Here is a 20,130-nt window from a genome sequence, read left to right as displayed (position 1 = left end):
GGCAAAAATTAAAGTCTCCTCCTATTAATACATTTTCATTAGCATTTGCTAAATTCAAAAATGTTTCTTGCACAAATTTCTCATCATCTATATTTGGTGGATATTTAAAAAAAGTCCAAAATTCAGAAAAAAAATGTACCATTATATATCTACCTACTGAATCCATAATAATACTTTGTATTTTAACTGGAAGGCTTTTATTAATCAAAATTGCTTGTCCTCTAGCCTTGGAATTAAATGAAGATGCTACATCATGTCCTACCCAATCTCTTTTCAATTTTTGATGTTCAACTTCAGTTAAATATGTTTCTTGTAGTAAAGCAATATTCACTTTAATCTTTTTCATATATACCATTAATTTCTTTCTTTTAATTTGATTTTAATCCTGTTAATGATGATAATTACAAAATTTGCCATTTCATCCATACTTCATCACTTCCAACTCCTAGTTCTACTATATTTTCATATATAGGACGATTATTATCATCTATTCCAGATGTAAAGAACATGAGAAAAGTCAAGGAAACCCTGTAAAGATAGAAAAACGAGAAATCTCTCCTAATGTTGTTACACAGAACATTACTCCCCTCCCTCCATGTTACAGGCAGTAGCCTGTGCCACAAATGCTGTCAACCCCGTCCCTCCCAGCTCTCCCTAAAAAGTTGTCACATATCATTAATTTAAACCTAAACAGATTACCCTTTATCAGTTAAAAATGTCTTTCAGATTGTACTCTGCTGCTCAGTTTTCATCTCTTCTTGACGAATATCTGGCAAAGAGTCAGCATATTGTTTAGCCTTCTCTGGTTTTCAACAAAAAAAAATTGTTTCAATTTTCTGGAACAAAAACCTTCAGGGTGACTGGATATCTTAAAACAAAAGTATAGCCTTTTTTCCACAGTACATTTTTAATTGGATTAAATTCTTTTCTTCAGCAATTCAAAACTTGTATCTGGATAGAAAAAGATCTTATTTCCATTATTTTCTAAAGATCCTTGTCTTTCCTTTGCTCGTTTAGCTGCTAGTTGCAAAATATTCCCTCTTGAATTTAACTAGTATTGGACGTGACTTTTGATCTGGTTATGGATGAGGTCTTAAAGCTTGATGTGTTCTTCCTATCTCAATATCTCCCTGAAATTCTTTAACTCCAAGATTTTGTGGGATCCATCGTTGCAAAAATTGTCTGATATCATCTCCTTCATCCCCTTCAAGACGCACATTTTTTATATTATTTCTTCTTGTGATGGATTGTTATATTTTATATTGTATATAGATATGATTTAAAAGGAGATAAATTGTGGCAGGTTTTTTTTAGTGTAGGTCACATACAAACAATTCAGAACAGATCTCATTTAAAATGCCAGTGCTCTGCTCAAGCCAGACAGTTCCGGCTTTGCAAAAACTTTAAAGAATGCATATAAGGACTTCACAAGTAGGTGTTAATTGGACATGCTGTGGAATAATGGATTATTGTTTTGGAAATCAACAGATGAATGAAATCAGAAGATTAGGTTAGGTTTCCGCAGTGTGTCTGAATGCAATTTGCTGTTCTAAGAGGGTCATATAGTTCTCTCTGTGTGTGTGAGAGAGAATTGTGTTCTATAGTTCAGTAGCAGCAGCTGGGAATGGAACATGACAAGATGGCAAGCTTGTGGAAAAAGCCCATTTTGAAGACGCGTTGTGAGTTCTTAGTTCAGCCTATTCAAAGCCCTTGTGGTCTATACAAGAAGAGATGACTGGCTGTATGAGGTTTCACTTAAAATAAAGGAAACAGAAAAGGAACTCTGTGGTGACCTGAAAGAAAGGTTATCATCTGGAAAACCCTGATGGGGCAAGTTTCTTCAGCAAGACACTGAAGTGGCTGATCTGAAGGAATCAGTTTGAGTCCAACGAGCAACAAATCCCTCTCTGAAAGTCAACAAGAACCTTCCTGAGTGGTAACCATTTACCTTTCAATCACCAAAGCCTGGTGAAATTCATAAATGTTAAATTCAGTGCACAGTATAAGAACTGCCTGCAACCAGTGAACTTGGAGGAGTGAAGTGAGATTGGACTGTGAATCAAAGAACGTTTTTTGAATTTATGTACACATTACATACACATGCGCTTAGAATTAGAAGGGGGTTAAGTTAATAGTAATAAGTTAAAGTTTGATCCTGTTTTTATGTTTAAAGAAATTTAAAAGTAACTTTTGTTTAAGTAATCATTTATCACAGTGAATTTCTATTGCTGCTAGGTTTTGGGGTGTTCTGGGCCCATAACACTTCTACTAAAATTTTCTAAGACATCAATTTTTAAGCCATGTGATCTTCAGCAGTAATAAAATTAGTTTGAATATTCTGCATCTGACCTTTAATTGATTCAATTTCAAATTTTGCTCCTTTAACTTTTTTCCATGTCTTCAAATTTTTTTTGCATATTCACCTCTACTTCTACATGCTTAACTCTAACATCTGGTTTTTCCATTAAGACTCAAATATACTTAATGTGCTTTATTTCCTTCATTACCATCATTTGCTTATTTAAATTCTGTATACTTCGACTTAGCAGTTTTATCTTTCCGAGCTTTCAGCTGTCTGCTGGTTCTTTGTAATTCTTCCTTTTCTTCTGACTATACACCCTCATAATTGCTATAATTGGATTCCTCTTCTGTTTTGTTGAAGCATTCTAGTTCTACATCTGCTTCCTTCTTCTGGTAATGTTCCTATTTTATTCTTCTGACAGGTCGCTGCCTTTGGAACAGCTAAGTTTCTCCAACCTGATGCTACAGCATCACGTGACTTCATTGGATCATCTAAAAAGCCTTGTAACAAGCTAGTCAATCTATGATGTAATTAATCCTTATATATACTGTCCTCCTTAGTTGATACAAGACTGCTCAAGAATAAAACATGTGCCAATTCAAATGTTGCTAGTGGCAAATTATGCGAGTTTTAAACAATTATGGCCAATTTTCTGGTCTTATATAAAAGTGTAAGCAATGACGAATAACAAAAAAAGCCTCCTTGAATAATAATTACTACTCCTTCCAACCATTCTTAATCTTTACATGTTTTTATATAAAATTTATGTATTCTGATTTCAGGAACTGACGTTTCAAATTTGGTCACCAGGCATGACCTTGAAGTGCCTTGAACTTTCTTGGAGAAAAATGTCAGGTAACATTTTAGAAATAACTTTTCTTAATATTCTTAGTTGATTTGCATATAGTACAAAATGAAAACACAATTGAAACCTGGAGCTCACACTTAAAATTAAAACATTCATCCTATTCTGACCCTCCCTATAGAATGCTACTGTTTCTTTGGGATTAAATCTATCCTTTTCAATATTTCTCTCTTTAAAAAATTCCATTGTGTTTGTGGCAGAAAAAAAGCAATTTTTCTATTTTTAAAACATCACGACAGGTTTAAAACTCCCTGCAATCGAAATACTGGTGAAGGGTACCATTTATGCTTTACTTAACAACTCATTAGCTGTAACAAGTCAGAAGTACTGAAGCAAACAGTCAACTTTTGATTTGTTTCAAATAGTATAATTTATATTGGAACTTAACTGCTATAACTATATAAAATCCTCAAACAAGGAAATAGAACTCAAGTTTAAAATTTTGAAACATGTTACTGACATTCAGCAAAAAAAAAAAAGATTTTGAGGCTGAGATGAAATACTATAGTGCTGGAGGAGCCTCAGCCCTTGAGCATGATAAACAGAGATTTTTGCTCCCTGAGTGGAGACTGCAGGAGGAACAAAGTAGATGAGATTAAAAGTGCAGTTAAAAACTGGCAGGTGTGATATTATGTACATATTGGAGACATGGCTGAAGGAGGATTACAGCTGTGAGCAAAACATCCAAGGATATGCATCCTAGTAAGAGCAAACATCGGACCAGAAGATGTAGAATCCTTGTGGGAGGTGTTGAGAACTTAAAGGGTAAAAAAAACCGATAAGAGTTATATACAGGCCTCCAAATAGCAGCAAGGATTACAAGGGTTGAGCCCACAAGGGAAAAGGCAATTCTCGATGTGGTGTTGTGCAATGAACCGGATTTGATTAGGGAGCTTAAGGTGAAGGAACCTTTCAGGGGCAGTGATCCAATATAATAGAATTTTCCCTGCAGTTTGAGAAGCTAAAAATCAGATATGTCAGTATTACAGTTGAGTAAAGGTTACTATGGAGGGACAAGGGAAGAGCTGGCCAAAGTTGATCAGAAGGGAAGATAGTAGACAATGACAGGTGTTCCTGGGAATAATTCAGGATCATTTAATCCCAAAGAAACAGCAGCATTCTATAGGGAGGGTCTGGCAACTGTGGATGTCAAGTGAAGTCAGACAGCATACAACCAAAAGAGAGGTCATACAGTATTGCAAACATTAGCAGGAAGCTGAAGGATTGGGTACCTTTTTAAAAAAAACAACAGAAAGTAATTAAAAGAGCAATAAGGAGAGTAAAGATAAAATATGAAGGTAAGGTACCCAATAATATAAAATATACGAGGTTATTTTAGATATAAAAAGAGTAAGAGAAGGAAGAGTTATGCTGTAGAAGTGGTAGTGTGGAGCAAAGAAATGGCAGATGAACTGAATCGGTATTTTGTGTCAGTCTTCACTGTGGAAGACACGAGTAATGTTCCAGAAATTCAAGTCAGACCAAAAGTGAGTGTCATTGCTATTACTAAGGAAAAGGTGCTTGAGAACCTGAATGTCGAAGTTAACTGGACAGGATTGACTACACCCCAGGGCGTTAAAAGAGGAAACTGATGAAATTGGGATTGCTTTAAGTAGTGATCATTTAGGAATCACTAGAGTCAGGAATGGTTCCATGGGACTGAAAAATTACAAATATCACTCCAATCTTTAAGAAGGGAGAAAGGCAAATTATAGGCCAGTTAGCTTAACTTCAATTGTTGGCAAGATTCTAGACTTCATTATCAAGGATTAAATGTCATGGTACTTGAAAGCGCAAGATAAAGTTGGCAGAGGTCAGCATAATTTATTTTATGGGAGATCAAGTCTGACAGATCTGTTGGAATTATTCAAATAAGGAGCAGGAGAAAGGAGAGTCAGTGAATGTCATTTGCTTAGATTTTCTTTCATCAGATCATATTTGGAATATTGTGAGCAGTTTTGGGCACCAAATCAGAGGAGGCTTATGAGAATAATTCAAAGATGAAAAGGTTAATGTATGAGGAGCATTTGACATGTTTGGACCCTCAATTTAGAAGGATAAAGTGGGATCTCATTGAGACATACTGGATATTGAGAGGGCTGGATAGAGTGGACTTGGAGATGTTTCCAGTCATGGGAGAGTCTAGGACCAGAGGATACAGCCTTAGAATAAAAGGACATCTCTTTAGAACAGACATGAGGAGAAATTTCTTCAGCTAGAGGGTGGTAAATCTATGGAATTCATTGTCATATACGGCTCTGGAGACCAAGTCACTGGGTATATTTAAATTTAAAATTTTTAATTAAATTTAGATATGTGACCCAATTAATCTATAACCTTGGTACATTTTGAACGGTGGGAGGAAACTGGAGTCCCCGGGAAAACCCACACAGACTTCGGAGAACATACAAACTCCTTACAGACAGCGTGGGATTTGAAGCCCAACCCAATTTATGGCACTGTAAAGGCATTGTGCTAACTGCCATGCCAACTGTGCCAAAGCGAGGTTTATAGGTTCTTGATTAGTTAGGGGTCAAAGTTTATGGGGTGAGGGTAGGAGGATGGTTCCATCATGGAGAGAGTGGCGAGCACTAAGATCCTTGGTGTGCACATAAAGGACACCCTATTCTAGACCCACACCTTCTCATGAGCCAGGAATGTGTAGCAATGCCTACACATCCCAAGGAGATTGAGGAGGGCAAGGGTTCAGGCCCCCATCTTAATATTTTATAGAAGCACAACTGAGAATGTCCTGTCCCGTATTATTGTGTGCATGGTAGTAAAGCATCAGATGAGGTCAATGCAGAGGATGATCAAAATGGCCAAAAAAGTCACTGAGATCTCCCTTTCCTCTACTGACATTTACTGGGAGCATTGCTTAAACAGGCTTCAAAGAATTATTGAAGAGCCTTTCCATCCAGCACACAGTATCTTTGACCCACGACCATCAGGAAGGAGGTGCAGGGGCATCAAAATCATGACTGCCAAGCTGATATTTATGTGTTTATTATGTCCTGTATATTGTATGAGTATGTGTGGACACCGTGGTCCAGAGGAATGATGTTTTGTCTGGGGGTATAATAATAAAAATATCATCAGATGATAATAAACTTCAATTTGAAAAGGGTTGAAGCAAACTTGATGGATTGCATGGCCTAATTCTGCACCTATGAATGTGTGCAAAAGTGACAAGACTAGAGGGATTGTTTCTGTTCTGTAAAACTCTACAACTCTACTTGACAATTTTAAGCAATTGTTTTCATTTGGTGGCTTACTGCACTGTCAGTAGTAATTGAATCAGTTCTTGCCTGAGCAGTCATATAATTGTCAATGAATATTAAATAGTTGACAAAGAATATGAAAATATTTTTCAAAAGGATATACAATGTAGATTATGTTGCTGCTGATCCTTTTTCTTCTTTGGTTTGGCTTCCCGGACGAAGATTTATAGAGGGGGTAAATGTCCACGTCAGCTGCAGGCTCGTTTGTGGCTGACAAGTCCGATGCGGGACAGGCAGACACGGTTGCAGCGGGTGCAGGGGAAAATTGGTGGGTTGGGGTTGGGTGTTGGGTTTTTCCTCCTTTGTCTTTTGTCCTTTTACTGAAGCCCAGATTACACGTTTATTCAACAATAAAAATGTATTGAGAGTTGAAATAGTTAAAATATTCAGAATGTACAAAAACAATTTAGAAATGAACCAGAGTGTCTGAAAGCAGACAAGATCCAAAATAATCAATTGATTGAGTAACTGGGCTGGATAATTAGATAAATTTAACTGATTTTATGAGTTGTAAAAAAACTATTGAAAGAGTTTTTAATGAAAATTTAAAGCCGGCACACTGAGTGTAGCAATCTGTGTACTTTATTTGGTTTCAGCATTTAAAATTTGCACATCAAAAAAATTTAGAAATGCTTTGGTCACTTTTCTTTTTGAATAGCTCCAGAATCCCTTGATGAGGCAGGATAAAGACAAAAAGATTAACTGCTAACTGCCGCTGGCAGGATTGAAGGGAACTCAGCAATGTGAAAGACAATGAATACAGGTCATGTGGCAAATTAACAATGCATTTCATAAATGCTGATCATAAGTCAACTGCTGGCCTTAATCCTGTGATGCTGGTTTGGACACTTTGTTAATTGGCAACAAAAGAGGATGGACTGAGGAATCTAATTGCCTGTTAGAACCAGACAATGTCTTAGCAGCAGTTCAGTTTCCCACTGAGAAAAACTCAAAAGTATAATTTTTTAAAAAATTTTCATTTAGACATACAGCACGTGCCGCCCAATTTACTCCCAATTAATCTACACCCCCCCAGTACATTTCGAACCGGTGGAAGGAAATCTGAGCCCCCAGCAAAAACCCAAGCAGAAACTGGGAGAACATACAAGTTTCTTACAGACAGCGCAGGATTCGAAACCCAGTCCCAATCATTGGCGCTGGAAAGGTGTTGCACTGACCACTATGCCAACGAGGCAAATATACAGGTTGTAAATTTCCACTTTTAATCAGCAACACCCACACAAAACACATCATAAGATGGTGTATGTTGACTACAATTTCATTTCTGCCACGAGTCAAACAGCAAGTGTTGGCAGCATTTGTTGATAGGACTGTTCTGTTGTTTACTGGGATATGTACTGATTATCTTCAACCAGAGTTATTTCCCATTGGCAGAAGGGTAACTGACCATTGAGGTGACTGTAGTCAGAAGCAGTGAGGTGGACCACAAGATTTCAGGATGTCTACCAACAGGCATATTGAGAGGACAAGCCATGATTCCTCTTGGAACCAAGACTTCAAACCACCTTGGGAATGATCCTCCCTAATGTGACTTGTCTCTTGGAATTTTCTTCGTACTGGATGCTGTGCTTTTGTGTACTTTCCACTTTCTTGCTCTTGCCTGCTGGCCAAACATATCCTGAAAATCTGCTTTGACATCTGGAAATGATGGGAGGAGCATGTTCATTGGAGAGCTCCTCCCTTTATGAGAAGAGAGTAGTTTCTTTTCGATATCTCCTAGCTCTTTGCTTAACTATCCAGACTAATTTCTATGGTCTAGATAGTTATGCACGGAATATAAGTGATTCCAATTCTTCTTTCAGTATCTGAGGAGCTGCTCAAACTTTAGCTCTCTTTAGTCCCATGCTCCTATTCTTTTGTCACTGGTTGGCAGATTTGGCACCAGATTTTTTAAAATTTAATTTATAAAAGTTGTAAAAAGCACCAACAGAATAAAAAATCCTAAAAATCTTCTAAAACTGCCAAAAACCTGCCAATTGGCATTTTCTTCTTCCAACTGATTCAAGAAGGCACCAAATTTCTGTTGTTTGACACTGAAGGCGCCAAGTCAGGCAATCCTGGCGTGCAGAGGAGCATGGGTACTAGTTCTGTGGAATATTTGAAGGACTCCAATGACTAGGCACAAGTGCAGTCATAAAAGGGAAGTCACAGGTCCAGGAAGCAGGTGGTCAAGGGGTCCCTCTATTCAAATTATCTATCTCTCCCTTGCTGCTATGTTCAAGTTCAAGTGTGCTAGAAATAGTGACTGCATGGGATCCACCATTAGATTTAAGTCTTTCACAACTGAGAATAAATTTAATTTGCTTAATTCTGAGTTTGTTACGGAATGAAGTGTGCAGGGGAAAACTTAAGTCACATGATCAAGAATACATGTACATTAATAATACATGAAAAATATCAGTGGCCTAGGATTGTACAATTACAGACCAACCGCCCAAGACTGTACTGTACCTTTCCCAAAGATAGTGAAAAATAGTGCACCAAATACATCAATACTGGCTGCAATGTAGAACACATTTCGCCATTCTGCAACCGTATGCTGTGGAATCAAAATTGAAAACAATGAAACTAAATTCTGATTTAAGAAAAACAGACTACTAATCTAAAATGTACAGGTAATGTCATTCCTGCTGTCGATATTAAAGAAAACATGTAAAGGGTATTGAACAAATTTCTAAATAATTCCAAGTACCCCTTATTCTAACATCCGAAAACCAAAGAATTTTTTAGTGCGCCATGACATCACAAGTGGAAAAAAATTCACACCTGACTTGCCCATGTGGGGCTCTGACACTCTGTTGGTGACAGTTTGATTACAATAACAGTAAAATAACCCAAAATCTTTTCTTCTGGCTGGGAAGATGCCAAAAGGAGCTGGATTCAAGTCTTCTGCATCGGCTGCAGCCGGAGTTGGCAACAGCGACTCCATTATCAACATTGGGTATGATGCCGTCCGCATCGAGGAAGTCGCCTCAGGCTCCTGGGCAGGAGTGGGGACCATAGTTGATTGGCGGCAGCAGTGGTTTTAGTAAGTACTAAACACTATTTCATGTTTATTTTCTACTTGTGGCATCATGTCAGCGCTCAAAAAGCCTGCTGTTGTTTGTTATTGCTGTTTAACCGCTAATACAGGTATTCTACTGATGGTACTGTACTGCTGAGATCCATTGTTCCAAAATCAGATAAAAACAAAAAACATCTGGATAAGGGGTTCTTGTAAATGGTTTACGACTTCATTACAATCTGAAGAAGTCTTTTAGGTTAGGTTTTGGGAGTCTTGCATACTGTCAAAATAAAGACACCTTTCATGAACCTGCAGCATACTTTGTTGAAATCTCTATTTCTCAAGGTACAAGTATGATTTCCTAGTTTATTGTTGCCATTTCAATCCGTTTCTGTTCTTCAGAACTATAAGTATTATTATTCAACATCAAACCAGAAGGACAAAGGCAACAGTTGCACAGGAATGCTACTTTCCCCGTAGTTCTCTTCCAAGTTGCATACTTAAATGATTTGGAATTTAATTTGATCAAAATCCTGAAGAACCCCACCCAACCTACTCTTGTGCTGTGTACTGTCGTGATTCAAGCTTGAGGCTCACCATGACCAATGAAGCATTAATTAGTGACAGGCAAGACTTTCTGAATTTGTCAGTTATGCCCGTAACGGACAAGATCGTTACAATAACTGCCAAAATCTTAAAGTTTTATCCCATTCATAATAAGCTAAAATTCTATTTTAAATCATTATTATAGCATGCAGAATAAGACTAAAAAGTACTTACAGTATATTTCAGCCTCATTTTAAGGGTTTTATGGTATATCTGGCATACAAGTTGACCCCAATTTCTGGCTGAGAGGTGGCCTGTTGACCGGTGTATAAATCAACCCCCAAAGCTCACGATGCCTGAAATGGACTGTTGACTGGCCCATAGATCATGCAGATTGATCTGCTGGCATTAGCTGGAGGTGATTGCTATCATGGAGGGTCCATCGACACAACGCAGCACGTGATGAAAATATGAAGCGAGCTTTAAGTTGAAAGTGATAGAAATGGCCAAGAAAACCAACAACTGTGTTGCTGCAAGAATGTGCATGAGAAGTTGGTAAGAAATTGGAGGAAGAAAGAAGAGACTTTAAGAAACATACCAAAAAGGCAATGTTCTTTGAGAAAAGGAATCACTCGTTGGCCAGAGTTGCAGAATGGGTATGTGAACAGAGGTAAGATTGCAACATGGTCACCCAAAATAAAATAAGAAAATTTGCACTGCAGTGGGCCAAGTTGCACCCAGACCTCAGTGATGGTTTTAAGGCTGCAGTAGGTTGGTGCAATCATTTCATAAACAAGAAAAATCTGGTATTATGCCAAAAAACAAAAATTGCACAGAAACTACCAAAAGATCTTGATCATAAAGTTGTAAGTTTTCACCAGTTTATTATATGGAACTGGCAGAAACACCAGTTTGCATTGGCAAATATCAGAAATATGGATGAAACCCCCATGAATTTTGACAGGATAGGCAATAAGTACAGGCCATGAAAGGACCAGGTTTACTATAGTGTTATCGTGCATGGCCGACAGGACACCCGTGGTAATCTTCAAATGCAAAATTAAACTGAAAATGAAATTCCCTGCAGGTATTTTTGTACATTTTCTTGAAAAAGAATGGATGGATGAAAATGGTGTAAAACTATGGATAGACAATGTGTGGAACAGGCAGCCAGGCAGTTTATGCAAAGAATGGAGTTTGCTGGTCTGGGATATGTTTCGTAGCCACTTAACTGAGAACACTAAAAGTAGATTAGCACTACCTAATACTTGCATGGTGGTTATCCCGAGTGGTTTGACATCTATATTGCAACCTCTCAATGTCTGCTTGAACAAGCCATTCAAAGACCATGTGCATGAGGAATGGAATACATGGATTTTTAGTGCAGAAAAATCATTCACAAAAGGCAGAGCAATGCGTTGTGTATCACTTGATATGCTGTGTAACTTCATGCTCAAGGCATGGGACAAAGTTTGAGACTGTGATAAAATCATTTAAAAAGTATGGTATCTCTTGTGCATCACGAAGGATATTTATTGTGGGACACTGATGACAAAGCTAAAACCGCCTCATTAGATCAGACTGGGACCCGTATGATGATTGCTTAAACAGTGAGAGTATGGATGTGCTTGCAGCCATCTTTGCTTCAGACAATGATAGCAAGAGTGATTTTGAAGGGTTCTAAATGTGTTTTTTTTCCAATAAAAAATCTCAATGAAATTTTGTTGCAGTCGGAAATTTTTTTGTTTTTCAAGGGTCGACATATATGCCGAATCAGTTTTTCAAGGGTCGATTTGCATGCCAGATCAGCGCAGATTGAAATTTGAGCTGAATTTAAGGTCTCAAAAGTATAAACAGCGTACAAGTCAACCCCCAATTTTTGAGAGATTTTTTGGGTTTCTCCACATGACTTATATGCCAAAATATATGGTACCTTTAAGTCCTATCTAAACATTACCATTTTATTTAACTGAACTAAAATTAAAATAAATAAATATATTTTCTTCATAAATATGATCACACATTGCTTTTCACAGTCAAAATATTTAGAATACTTACATTGTATGTCAAGATTTTGGCAATAACTGGCCCAACCATTCCAGGAATTGTGGCAAATGTGTTTGTGATTCCAAGTAAAATTCCTGCAAACCTAGTAACCACAAAATATCTTATTTGAGTTTAATAATAAATGTATGCAAAAAATATAGAAATACAAAAGATTTTCTCCCACTTTCTACATCAATGATGTTCAAGGATGTATCTAGCGAATGGTGGATGTAGGTTTCAGCATCTGTTAGGTTCTGCAGCTCAACTAATAGCAACCACAAAGGAAATGATAGAGCGACATTAAACATCAGAACATGAAACATTCAAATGTAGGAGGTGATCAATGGCATGGTGACCAAATCTTATAAATAATACCCACTGAGTCTTGATTTGTCTACCTGTTTGAATCAGTCTGGTCTGATGACAATGACCAAGAATTCTAGTTGCTAATTTCAAACAAGGCATTCATAGACTTCACCATTGCTCAAAGGAAAATAATACCTAAAGGCAAAAATCCAACACAAAATCCTTCATGTATAGGCTCAGCAACTCACAGAGCCACTCCAGGACCAGGTTCTTCAGTGCTTTTAAAGTTATCCAGGTCCCAAATACCCAAGGCTCTATCTACTCCACTAAGAACAAAGAATGTGAAAACCTACCGGGAACAAACATTACCTAAGTTGATGGAAGGAGAAGAAAAGAAAAGAATGGACTCAGTAGAATTTCTGGTGTATTTTTGTTGAATGACAACATTGTCTAACTGAATTAATGCAACCTAGATTGTATAACTAAAATGGATGAGAGGGGGGGGGATGGGGGGGTGGCTTGGGAGGAGGGAGGGGGGAGGGAGAAAAAGTCACTGTAAATGTGTGGAAAAGAAAAAGTGTATATCATGGCTATTGTGATTTATGGTGTGAAAAATAAAATATTTAAAAAAAAAAAAAAGAACAAAGAATGTGGCAGTCTCAGAGACTGAAAGAGAATCAGCGGTCATTCAAAGGTAAATTTTGAAACTCTAAACAGAAACTCTGTCCTTAATATGAATGCCCAATCAACAAACTGTTCAGGCCAGACTTGCAGCTGTCCCTTATCAACAAAATGAAAATGCCACATCCCAATTAAAAAAAGATAACAAGACTTCTGAAGCAGGTGGTATCCATGCTGAAATCCTAAAACTCAGCAGTGTAGAGCATCAGGCACAAATCCCCAATCACTTTCTCCACATTTGGGAAGAGGTGGATCTAACATGGAAACTTGCAGATACAGTAATCACGAAGAAGACAACAGACTCCCAACTTTGCGACACAGGGAAGGTCATCACCAGATCCTTCTGAACTGGTTCCTCAGAAGAGCGGTTCTCAGAACTACCATTCTCATGGAGGAACCTGGACCTGAAACATCTGCTTCTCCTTCAACAGATGCTGCCTGGCCTACAGAATTTGAGCAGCATTTGCTATTAATTTGACAGCTGTTTAGATAAAGTATCATGACTTTCAAGAATGAACAGTTTTCATACCTCACCATCAATACCAGTCCTCTTGGTATAAAATATTTCTTCAACATTAGCAGGAAAATAGGGGAAAAAACTTTTTTTAAAAGAGATAGACAGCACAGTAACAGGCCCATGAGTGTATGCCACCCAAATACACCAATTAACTTCCACAGCCTGTGCATTTGGGAGTAAACCAGAGCAACAACTGTTCATTTTCAATCTTGCTGTTTAAAATGTTCTGGTTGAAATAATTTTTTTGGCTATTGGTATTGTGGAGCAAGGTAGGGAGGAAAGAGATGTAATTTAAGGTAAACATCCACAAATCCATCATTATTTATTTCCGTATGTGTCAATTATATGCAAATATGATAAATGCCCATAATTGTACATGATTAATTGCATTGCAATAGGGTGGACAGACGTCCAGTTTTTGAGCCCTCTCTCAGTCGCCATCTTCGTGCACCACTCTAGGCCCTATACCCCAAATGGAGGACAAATTAAGGGATAGAAAAGGGACTTAGCTGTTAAATGCAGTGTCACACGGTCCATAGGCCGTGCGCAGCCATGTTTCTTCTCATGCACGCACGAGTGCCAGCTGGTGGATATGTGATGAGGGGGAAGTGTGATAGCAGAGCACCAAGCCTCGCCCCCCCCCCCCCCACCTCTGATGATGACCCTGCATGTCCTTCGTTTTAGAAAGTTGGAAATGACCACCCTACTGCAATTTGAGGATAATTAAAAGGAAATCGGTAAGAATTCATCCAAAACATTCTTAGTTTGGATTTGCACTTCAGCAGAACAGCAAATTTTTACAAATGAAGAAATCAATTTTCAAACTACTTTCTCCCAAAGTTCATGGGAAGCTTCTGAAAAACATTTTGACAAATTAAAACAGGTTCACTTACGATGGAGCAATATCCAAGTGATTAATGTTGAATCCAGACATACTGAAGCCTCCTAATGCAGAAGATACTGTTACAAATAATACAGCCACTGTATAATTGCAACCAATGTATCCAGTAGCAACCAAGAACATTGCAGGTCCAATCATACCTACAACAAAGATTATTATGGTTATTACCTGTATAATAAAGTTTAAAAAAAAACAGTTTGCCTTATTTATGTGCTAATATTGCCTAATCCTTTGGATAGCTTCGATCTGGCATTTTAAGAAAGTCAATAAACAACAGAATATGGCAAATTGTATTTTTAAGTATAGATTGTCAGCAAATCTAAAGTCAGCAAGCAAAAAAAAAATCAGGACTAACTGCTCTAATTGTCAATTAATTTCAGTACCAAGCAAATTTGAAAAAGGTTGATGTCAGAATGTGTGTATGATATTCTACAAAATGAATAGTAACCAGTTTTGGATTTAGCTATCTTATACACATTGCTTAGCATCCTGCAAGAAGTAGCAAGTAAGATAGGTACTGTCACTCACAAAGTGCTAGAGTAATTCAGTGGGTCAGGCTGCATAAGTGGAAAGCAATTGCCAGCCAATGTTTCAAGCCAAAACCCCCTCATCAGAAACAGCAAGAAATGGACAGATGCCCAAATGCAAGGGGTGTGGGGGGGGGGAATATAGGTGAGGGAGAGAAAAGAAAGGAACAAAGACATGATAGGGAGAAGGGATAGAAAACTGAGAAAGTAGCTCTGATAGGAAGAAAGAGAAATGGGTGGGGGGGGGGGGGGTTGCCTGCAGATACATTTTAGAGAATTTTACAAAATTGCCTCGATACATGAAAGGTTCCATTAAATTATAACATTTTAGATGGAGCTATTCAAAAGGGAAGGGAGAAATAAGAGGGAACTATTAGTTATTTTTAATTATAGTAGACCCCTTAGGAAAAATTCAAGGCAATCTAAATTAATATGGCTTTATGAAAGGGAAGCCGTGATTGACTAATTAACTAGAGTACTGCACTGTGGACAAAAGAAAATGAATATTTGATAAGGTGCTGCATAGGTGATGTGGGGAAAAATAAAATCTCATAGTAGAGGAGGAAATAAATTTTGCAAAGTTTGAAGGTAAGCTAAGTAGTCATAAATGGATGATTTTCTAGTTTGCGAGATGTCATGAGATATGTTCCACACAGATTGCTACTAGAGCCTCAACTTTTCACCATTGCATAAATGATAGGTGAAGACACTGCGGGTCTCGTTGCTAATTTTGCTGATGTTGGAAAATTATATTTTGAAGAAGACAAAGAGACTACAAAATGATGTACAGTAAAATCTCCATTATCTGGAATTCAAGCAACTGGGGAAAAAAAAATCATGGAAAATAGGTAAAAAATTAGTTTAAATTGGCACCCCTAGTGATCAGTTTGCCAATTACACTACATGCAATCTCAAGCAACCAGAAAACTCACTCATCCACCATCTACCAATCTTCATAGATGCCAGATACTGTGGATTTTACTGTAGCAGTTAAAGTGAGTGGATTACTTGATGTGGGAAAATGTGAAATGGTTCACATTTTGCAGGAACAATAAAATGGCATAACTCAGTGGTGTAAGATTAGAGACATGTGAAATGCAAGAGACATAGTTGCACTTGTGCATAATTTACAAAAGACTGGTATCCACACATATCAAGTAATTAGGAAAGTTAATATTTCTGTTTAATTCTTGAGAAATTCAGTACAAATGTAGAAAGGTTATGTTTCAGTTATGTCAGATACTGATGAGACTAAATCCTGAGCACTGTGAATATTTCTGGAAGATGTTCAGATTACTTTGGAGACTGATAATGGTTAGATTTGGAAGGACTTGATTGAATCAGTGAAGAACCAGGAAGGCCTTGATATTATATAATGTGGAGAAGATTTTTCCTCACAGTCAAATCTAGAACCAAGGGTGGCTGTTTAAGACAGGAAGCAATTTTTTTTTCTCTCAAAGTATTGTGGGGTTTTTTTGTAACTCTTTCTCAAAGGATGGTGAAAACAGTAGATTCTTGAAAAGAAAGTTGACAAATAGGTTCTGGGTATAGGCAGGATGCATGAAGTTGAGATCACTATTAAGTCAGCCATGATCTAAGTGAATGTCAGAGTAAGTCTGAGAGATCAAATAACCCCTTGCTGGTTTTAATTCATATTTGTGACTCTATTCAGAGACAAATAATCTATTCCACTTTTCTATTTGACATCTTGGTTCCTTTCTTTCAGATTTTTGTTTCAGTACAGCCAGGGTCAAAGGCAGAACAAGTGTTAGAGGGGGACAGTAGGGTAACCAGGGTGGGCACAGTCCGACAGTCGTAAACTCGCTCAGCGGGGGAGGAGTTTCTGCGGCTCAAGAACACAAAGATCTAGGAGGCGGGCAGTTGGCAACTTGAGGTGAGATGAGGAACCCATGCAGCTGTGGGCTGCTGGCAACTGGCCTAGGCGGCAGACTGCCAGAGACTGGCTCATGATTGGGTGAAGGGGTATCAGGTATTGGAACTGGGATGTGAGAGGATGTCAAAAGTGCTGAGGCTTTTCTGATCGTGTCAGAAGTTTGGGTCTGGAGCTCAGATTGCCAATGGTTTGGATTGGACTGTGTGGCTGCGAGGGCTGGGGCAGTGGTGGAGGCAAATCCACAGAAACGGGGAATCTGAGGGGACTCTCTTTCGCTTCTTTTTTTCTGACTTCAAGAGGCACTTCAAGTTATTTCTGCTGATGACAAACCTGTCTGCCTTACAGCAAACTAAAGCAAATTCTGTGTAATATTACAGTGTTTTTTCTATGACAATAAAGGAATCTTGAAATTTAAAATCATTAATATACCTCACAATAGGAAAGACCTAGCAATGATCATTCTCATATATCATGAGTCTCATACTTCCAATCAGAAATGCATCCTTCCCCCACTATCCTCCCACATAAATCCTAACTAATTAACTAATTATTTAGCCTTCTTTATCAATAATTATTGGTTTTAAGCTATCAATTTGTTAATCAGAATCTCTTTTTTTACATACATCCAGAACCAGCTCATTTAAACTGCCAATACTTTCTCAACAAAACAAATTCTCAATATCTTACCTACTAAGGTGCACATTTTACGAACAGCAGATGTAGTCCAATTCTGTTTTTTCATCAAGTAATCAGCAGTCAATCCAGCACAGATCATGATTATCCAACAGAAAAGATATGGTAGTGCCGATAAAAATCCATTCTTAATATATAAAAATGGGAGATGTCAAAAACAAATCACTAGCAGTTTTTTTTTGCTAATAGTCGTCACTACCCTCAAAAGACTACTAACAATAACGAGTTTATTATTTACATATATCGTACGTGTACCTATGCACAAAAATTCTTACTTGCTGTAGCTGAACAGGTACTTTATTTTTAAAGTCAATAGTACACATAAACTAAAAAGAGACAATATGTTAAGTTTGTTTTCATCTAATTGTACAAGTACAGCAGTCCCCCTTTATCCACAGGGGATATGTTCCAAGACCTCCGGCAGATGCCTGAAACCGCGGATGGTACTGAACCCTAAACAGGCTATGTGCTGCTTAACGTCCACGAATATGTTCTATGAAATTGGGCATTATTCGACGTGGACGTTGTGCGAATACCATATTATATACTTCAGAAAGCTATGTGGGATACTGTAAACTTTTTATTAAGTGGGGACCAATACGGGACTGTGGGGAGGGAACAGGACAGAGGGATCTGTGTGGGAACTGACACAAAGCTGTGGGGAGAGAGTGGAGCAGTGGGATTAGTTGGGACTGATACAGGGCTGAGGGGAGAGAGCATGGCTGTCATCAGTTTCGGACCGCAGTTGGCTGCGAGTAACTGAAACCACTGTACAACCCAACAAAACAATGCTCAGGCCCTCAATGCAAAGCATACAAACACACAACCAGACATAACACACATACAGATAAACAATACAAATGCAGGACAAGTATTTTATCTATACAAATATATAAATTAATATTGTTTTGTATATATGAGAGTCTCGCAGGGTTAGTGTGAGCAGTTCCTTTGGTTGTTCAGCATTCTCACTGCCCATGGGAAGAAGCTATTCCTCACTCTGGCGATGCTGGCTCTGATACTCCTGTATCTCTTCCTAGAAGGGAGCAACTGAAAGATGCTGCATGCAAGGTGGAAGGGGTCCACAATGATTTTGCACGCCCTCTTCAGACCACGATACTGGTAAATCACATTGATGATGGGGTGGGGGGGGAGACTCCACTGATCCACTCTACCATTCTTACGGTACTGTAGATTGATCTCCGATCCATTTCTCTACAGCAACTGTACCACACTGTGATGCAATCGGCCAGGACACTTTCAATAGAGCTCCTATCGAAGGGTGTCATAATGGTGGCTGGTAGCCTTGCACACTTCACTCTTCTCAGGAAGTGCAGTCGCTGTTGCACCTTCCTGACAAGTGAAGAGATGCTGAGTGTTCACAATAGGTCACTAGTTAAGTGAACTCCACTCTCTCTACTACAGAGTTGTTGATGTGTAGTGGAGGGTGGTCATTCTTGGCCCTCCTGAAGTCCACAAACATCTCCTTCTTCTTGTCCACATTATAATTAGGTCATTACTCTCGCACCTTTTCACAAGATTTTCCACCTTTTCTCTGTAGTGCAACTCATCATTGTTGTTGGAGGCCAACTACTGTTGTGTCATCTGCAAACTTGATGTCACTGTTGGAGATGAATCTGGCAATGCAGTCGTGGGTCAGTAGCATGCACAGAAGTGGGCTGACCACACAGCACTGAGGTGTGTCAGTGCTAATGTGACGGTGCTCGACTTTCTGCTACTGACCTGGACAGACATGGGTCTTTCCGTTAGGAAGTACAGGATCCAATTACTGAGAAGGGTGTAGAGTCCCAGTGAGGACAGCTTCTCCACCAGCTTCTAGGGAATTATTGTATTAAATGTTCTTCTATAGGCAAACTAAAATGGGTCCAGTGTCTCTGGGAAGTGTGCTTTGATTTGTTCCACCACCAGATGCATAAAGCATTTCATAATGGCGGAGGTCAGTGCTACAAGGCGGTATTCATTGAGGTCTGTTACTGTCACCCTTTTGGGTACTGGGATGATGGTGGCTGCCTTGATCCTTGCAGGAACTATGGACTACTAAAATGAGATGTTGCCACCAAGTCCAGAATTGTTTCTCTTGAGAAATATTGTGGACATAAGACCCAAAATGACTCTGTCCAAGTATCAATTAGAATTTTCTTAAAATTGCATTGGCGGTGCCCAGGAAATGTATTGTGGTTATTTGGAAATCTGATTCCCTTCTGGATATAGTTCAATGGAATACAGAAATGCATAGCTGTGTTCCTCTATAGAAAATACTTATGATCTAAGGAGGAAGTATAACATGTTTTTGTAGGTAAGGCAGTCATCCTTGAATATTTAGGGATACTTATTCTGTTCCTGAGTTCTAATTCCTTGTTCTTTCCCTTATTGGAGATCTAGGCAAGAAAACTAATTAGATCCTCTGAAGTGGATCTTCGATCCCAACAGTTCCTCTTTCTTTCCTCTTTTCCTGCTTTTCAGTTTATTTCTCTCTTATCTAATTTCTCTTTCTTTCCTTTCTATATTTCTTTCTCAGGGTTTTG

The 20,130-nt window shown here is 38.4% G+C and overlaps 1 protein-coding gene and 1 long non-coding RNA gene across 3 annotated transcripts in view; one reads left to right on the top strand and one right to left on the bottom strand.

The window, feature by feature from the left end:
* Positions 1-20,130, top strand: part of LOC138736420 (uncharacterized) — a 73,302-nt gene that overhangs the window by 25,229 nt on the left and 27,943 nt on the right. The window contains exons 2-3 of the long non-coding RNA XR_011340275.1: positions 3,085-3,157; positions 9,331-9,497. This is a non-coding gene — a long non-coding RNA (uncharacterized lncRNA). The remainder of the gene's footprint in view (positions 1-3,084; positions 3,158-9,330; positions 9,498-20,130) is intronic.
* slc17a5 (solute carrier family 17 member 5) overlaps positions 7,013-20,130 on the bottom strand; it is a 45,351-nt gene continuing 32,233 nt past the window's right edge. For both annotated transcript variants that reach the window (XM_069885928.1, XM_069885929.1), the window contains exons 8-11: positions 17,579-17,711; positions 14,463-14,610; positions 12,078-12,168; positions 7,013-9,008 (exon numbers count right to left, since the gene is read on the bottom strand). In XM_069885928.1, the coding sequence (XP_069742029.1) occupies positions 8,889-9,008; positions 12,078-12,168; positions 14,463-14,610; positions 17,579-17,711 (492 nt within the window). In that variant the 3' untranslated portion in view covers positions 7,013-8,888. The remainder of the gene's footprint in view (positions 9,009-12,077; positions 12,169-14,462; positions 14,611-17,578; positions 17,712-20,130) is intronic.

The sequence above is a fragment of the Narcine bancroftii genome, chromosome 6 (assembly GCF_036971445.1).
Source record: "Narcine bancroftii isolate sNarBan1 chromosome 6, sNarBan1.hap1, whole genome shotgun sequence".
Lineage (NCBI taxonomy): Eukaryota > Metazoa > Chordata > Chondrichthyes > Torpediniformes > Narcinidae > Narcine > Narcine bancroftii.
This window is presented reverse-complemented; position numbering and strand designations above follow the sequence as displayed.